Source organism: Mizuhopecten yessoensis, unplaced genomic scaffold (genome assembly GCF_002113885.1).
Source record: "Mizuhopecten yessoensis strain PY_sf001 unplaced genomic scaffold, ASM211388v2 scaffold2329, whole genome shotgun sequence".
Classification (NCBI taxonomy): Eukaryota; Metazoa; Mollusca; class Bivalvia; order Pectinida; family Pectinidae; genus Mizuhopecten; species Mizuhopecten yessoensis.
This window is the reverse complement of record NW_018404492.1, coordinates 3568220-3574016: the sequence shown is the minus strand read 5'-3', so window position 1 is coordinate 3574016 and position 5797 is coordinate 3568220. Positions and strand designations below refer to the sequence as shown.

The 5797-nt window shown below is 37.4% G+C and overlaps 1 protein-coding gene across 1 annotated transcript in view; it reads right to left on the bottom strand.

Annotated features, from left to right (window-relative positions):
- The window catches only part of LOC110445731 (dual oxidase 2-like), a 78520-nt gene that overhangs the window by 64070 nt on the left and 8653 nt on the right, over window positions 1-5797 (bottom strand). The window contains exons 4-6 of the mRNA XM_021490510.1: window positions 3269-3444; window positions 2082-2316; window positions 1006-1172 (exon numbers count right to left, since the gene is read on the bottom strand). Coding sequence (XP_021346185.1) covers window positions 1006-1172; window positions 2082-2316; window positions 3269-3444 — 578 coding nt within the window. The remainder of the gene's footprint in view (window positions 1-1005; window positions 1173-2081; window positions 2317-3268; window positions 3445-5797) is intronic.

The window sequence follows — 5797 nt, the reverse complement described above, 5'->3', positions numbered from 1 at the left end:
GAGGTTTCATGGTAATTAACCTTGTTGTGAAGTTTGAAGTTAATCCGTTAATAATTACTCGAGATATCGAGCGGACATCGTTTGCCCGCCCGCCCGCCCGCCCACGTGATAACATAATACGTCCCCGTCTTCGACGGGCGTATAAAAATGAGACAAGGGCGATTTTGTTTTTCATTGTGTAGTTTGTAAAACGTTCATTGTGGGCATTACCTTGTCTTTTTAAAGTTGTGTAGAGACCCGTCATAGAGCAAGCCTCCGCACCCCCCCCCCCCCCCCACGATGTTCCAGACAAGAATCACGAACACCCCCATTCCTTATTTGTACCGAAATGAGCGCCATTTGTAGGTGAGACTAATAAGTCATAATCATTTTAACGATTGCCTGTATATCAATCCTGAGATTGATATACCAAGTAATCATTTTTTTTTTGGCCTTAGGGCTCATGAACTAGAGACTTGCAATAGGGAGGGAATGGGAGACAAATGGAAGACTGTGGTAAGGAGTTGAAGTACCTGGAATAGGGAATAGAGGATAGCGACTGGGGATGGAGGACACTGTTGAATCACCTCAAAATGTTCTTGTTGGTGTGTTTTGCGATCTGATCCCTTAAGTTATTTGTACTTCACCATCAGTTACCTTTTTAATGTATTGTATTCAAAGACATGTGTTCAACTGTGTGTCAGAATATACATGCTTTAATGGTATTAATACCAGAGCCTAAATAAACATAATAACTATTGTTTATCAGATTTGACATTTATAATCTTGAAAGTGGGTCAGGGCCATTAAATCAAACAAAAGTCCTTAACTACACCAAGTTGTGGTTTGGTAGAAACTGTGTTTTAAAGTTTGTAACTCAGTTTATCCCATAAAGTCAGAATTGTCTGACAATGAGGCAATCAGATCTGACAAATTCTTTAAGGGCAGACAGTACCACGATATGTATTTGTTGACTTTGAAAGGAAAACTGACCACATCATATATTACGGAAAAAGGCCTACATACCTGATGCATGGCCACAACCCACTTCCTTGCCTCAGTGAACAAAGCCTCATCTGTGTAGTCAGGATGTTCCCGGCTGATCATGTCTGCCCAGAAGTTGTGAAGACGAAACCACATCACACCGATAGACAGCATGAAAGGGTTCTCAAAACCTCTAGGATTTCCCAAACCTGTAAGTAAACAGCACATAATTATCAACATAAACAATATCTTAAATGCTCAGGGTTTCACCAGGTATGTAGGTCAAGGTCATATCAATACCATATTGAACCCTCAGGGATCTCAAGGTCAAGATCATACTATCATTAACAATATGATTAACAAGCCAATCTCATTTACAATCAGGGGAGGGCTTGTTTATGCATTACGCCTGTTGCCCATGCAATTTCTCTTAAATTTGTACAATATTCAACAAAATCTTTGTGAAATGAAATTTACAATTGACATCCTATATTTATATAGTTTTTAAACCAAACAGTGTAGGCCATTTTTATTAAAAACAACTAGAGAGAAACCACTGTTTAAACCAAAGTCAGTATAGATCACATGATGGTGTTGTATCGAATTCATAAGGATATATATAGTTTGATGACTGTAACTCTTTGAGTATCATAAAATAGGATCTAAATGCAAAATCAAAACAAAGGAGGTAAGGTTGGAAATAGAAGTCAAAGTGACCAACATATCACATAATGTATGTATTCCTCAAAAAGTACATGTATATAAAGCAAGATGAAGATGTAATTGTAGTGTAAGAGAAATGGACCCACACAAATAAAATGAAGCTGAACAGAAAGTTGAACCAATGTCAGTGAAGCAGAAAAAAGAGATTACAGTGAACAACCTGTTATACAGTGTAGTACTCCTCAGGAAGTATCTGGTGACTTTGGAACTTTTATCAATACGAGGGATAGCTATATATATAGGGAGCCAAATTTAAGAGTGAACCAAGATGTATGGATAGATAGGAAAAGCAAACAACACTAATATTAGCTTACATATGATTGTATCCTTTACAAAATGATAAGCTCATAGGCATGCATATTTTTAAATACTCTGTTAAAAATAAATATAGTTACGCCAGAATCTTGCAACAGGCCGCAGTCGTTCTTCTGTGGTTTGCTCTCTTGGATTTGGTGGATTAGCAAATGGGAGTTGAATGTCATTTATGGCAGGGAAGCTCTCCTTTATTGGTGCGTATTTGCCATCCAGAGCCTTCAGTCGACCTCCCTCAAATGCACGAATAGCATCTGTCCAGGCCTTAGCTGGACCATACATCAGCTGACCATCCAGGTAAGGAGTAATCTCATTAAGCTGAAATGGGAAATCACAGGTAAATGGGCTATTGTAATCTGTCATTTTAATGTCTGGAATCCTGGTTGCGAAAACCCTTACTACACTGTAGGGACTCAAGTTTTTTAAATTGAGATTTTGAGAGATATTATCAGTACTTTTTGAATGACAATTTGAATTGCTAAATACAACATTGTCAGTTGTCACTACTTTTTGTTCAAATATACCAGATAATTAAGTTTTCAGTCACTTAATTACCAACCTCAAAAGAGCTTGGTCCTAAATTAAAGCTATATTGTAATATAGATGTATATCTTGAGCAATAATTGCAAACAATGTGCAGTCAAATATATATATATACAAGTACCAGTAATGTTGTAATAAAACATGAAAAATATTCTTTCTTATATTTACCTGTTGTTATCGGCAGTTAGGTGATTGAAATTTACCTGTTGTCATGGGTTTCTACTTCTAGACACTTAGTATTTACTTGTTATTGTGTGTTGCTAACTGTTTTATATTTTCACCTGGGTTTGTATCTGTATATGTTTAATATTCATGTAACAATGCCTCTGCCATGAGTTGAGCCTGGGACCTCTAGTTTACTAGTCTTATGCTCTACCGAATGAGCTTAAAGACAAATTCTCCCTAGCTGAGTCGGTAGGAAGCGGCTTGTATAGTGGCTTGTATTTTACCAGGGTGGCGTAATCCCCCTCCAGGAAAGAACTTGTCTCAAGTTTTCCAAAGGTCATAGCGATTCCTTTGCGAGTATCGCTGAGTATTTTGTCAAATCTCCCGGGTCCCTTTGTAGACGCCAATGTAACAGAGGTCATTATATTTTCAATGCCTCCACCAGGAGTCGAACCAGAACCTCCAGCTTACTAGTCTTACGCTCAACCAAATGAGCTGAAGAGAAATTCACTCTAGCTGAGTCGGTAGGAAGCAGCTAGTATTTTACCAGGGTGACATTTACCTGTTGTCGTGGGTTGCTTGGTGACTGCCCAGTTCTGGCATCAAACCTTGAACGAATAAAAGGCATCTGGATTCCAGGCGTGTACAGAGGATCATCATCAGGGACAACAATATTTTCATATTCCCTTGGACACCCTGGTCTCTGGACATCCAACATTTCCTCTGCTACCTGTTGCCCTGGGAACAAAAACATCATTCATAAAGACGAGCCATTCAGATTGGTATGCCTCGCCTGTGCCCCACTTTGATCATCAATGCATCAAGAAACTAACTTAAACACATAAATGTAATGTTGATGGAGATACTGACAAAGTCAATGGACCATAAAAGGTAGGCTGCATCCAGCATTTGATGCATGGGTTGAGATGTACTAACTAAGATGCATGTATGGTCCAAGTTTGGTTGGTCTAGCACTTAAACTTTCAGTGAAACTAAGTTTGGTTGGTCTAGCACTTATACTTTCAGCGAAACTAAGTTACAACGAAAAAAACTCAATGTTGACAACGCTGCTGTCCCCGGAAAAACAACACCTTAGTCTCACGTTCGCTACTTCGTCACGGCAAGACAAAAATTGACAACCTCAAAGGGATATTTCCAATGCTCTTCACAATTTTTTACATATAAGCAAATACTCAATACTTTTACTAAGTGATCCAATACAATTTGGCCCTGGCTATATGAGTAAAACTTGTACCTACCAGCACAACAGGTTCAAACAATGTATGCAACAAACCTATGGTCTGAGGCTGGGAATATAAACATTTACATTTAAATTACTATGTCCATTTTGGGATGAGCAATGTTCTTGAATGGAAACCTATTTAGGCGTAAAATTAATTTTATTTTAATCGATAAAATCTTTATTTACAACAAATTTGCAATGAATGAAATGTAAAATCTTATCAAATGATATCAATTTTGTAGGGTCAGATATTAAGGCATCCTGATTTTTTTGTGTTTTTTTGTTTTTGTTCTTGTGTATGATGATTTGGTACTTCCCATAGTTATTTTGATGTATTGACAAGATGTTCGAATTCCAGCACCTAGACAAAGATGTTATGAGCAGGTATAAATTGTTTTAAAGTTAATTTAGAAAATGTCTGAAAAAGACAACTTCCTCTTGAATTTAGCTGGTTTATGATTTAAATTTGATTTTCAAATCAAGATCTTAAAAGTTGATTTTGAAATTTTAAATTCTCAAATTTCTTTCACACTATATCAGTTGTACATTGGATTCTGAAGGCCACCTAAATCCTGGCCATCATTTATGCTATTTCATCTCTTTATTATTTCACATTTACAAGTGATGGAACCATAATTATTGCTTCGTCACTTCAAGGGCTAAAAGAACAAGAGGCCCATGGGCCTTAATGGTCACTTGATATATTTATACAGAGAGTTGATTTTGTTTTTAACATGAATAGAAATATTATTCAAAGTGACAAAAAACAATAAAACCACCGTATTCAATATCTAGCATACAGATCCTAGGGTCATAAACCTTAAGACCCTTCCATCTATGAAGAGTGCTTGATTCTACCATATCTGGGTCTTGAGATTTTTTTTGAAATTTCAGTCAATTCAACCCTTTTTGGCCCCATCCATCAGCCCCTGGGGGTCAGTCAGGGCTCATATGTGCATACTTTCAAACTGCTACCTAATATTGATAATGCTAACCCAAATTGAAATACTTCCAATGGAAATTAAACAAATGTTGGTCCAAAATGTGATTTCCCTATATAAACCATAGTAAAGTTTACCCCCTCCCCAGGGGGAAACGTGAGACCCCAGGGTCAAGAAATTCACAATTTTGGTAACGCACCTTAAGACCCTTCCATCTATGAAGAGTATTTAATTCTACCATATCTGGGTCTTGAGAAGAAGATTTTTGAAATTATAGTCAATTTGACCCTTTTTGGCCCCGCCCCTCAGGCCCTTGGGGGCTTGGGACTAAACCGGCCACTAGTTTTGTTGACCTTTGTCCATGGAAGGTTCCTGCAAAATTTCATTGAAATTGGTTCGGGGGTTTTGGAGAAGAAGTCGAAAATGTTAATTGTTTACGGATGCACGACGGACGATGCCGGTGTCATGTGAGATTTGTATCCCCCATGGGATAAGTACCCGGATACCAAAACTGGCCATAGGATAAGTATCCGGTTACAATATTTGGCCATAGGATAAGTATCCGGATACAATAAATGGCCATAGGAAAAGTATCCCCCCCATAGGAATTGTATCCCCCCTCAATTTTATTATGATATCAATGAGAAAATTGGAGAAAAAAGTTAATTTGATCATTTACCTCAGAAACTTAAATTTTTGTAAACATGCAATGAATCAATATCTTATTTAATAATTGATTGATCTTATTCTATACAATACAAAATGATGGATTTATAAAACTGTTGAAATTATTTGAACTGTTGATTAAACCTGGCAAGGTCACTGAAGCAGTAATTATTGACACTTCAATAATAGAAAGAGACGAAGGTCTGTCCTCTGATTACCTGGGGCAGGGGAAAACTGTTAG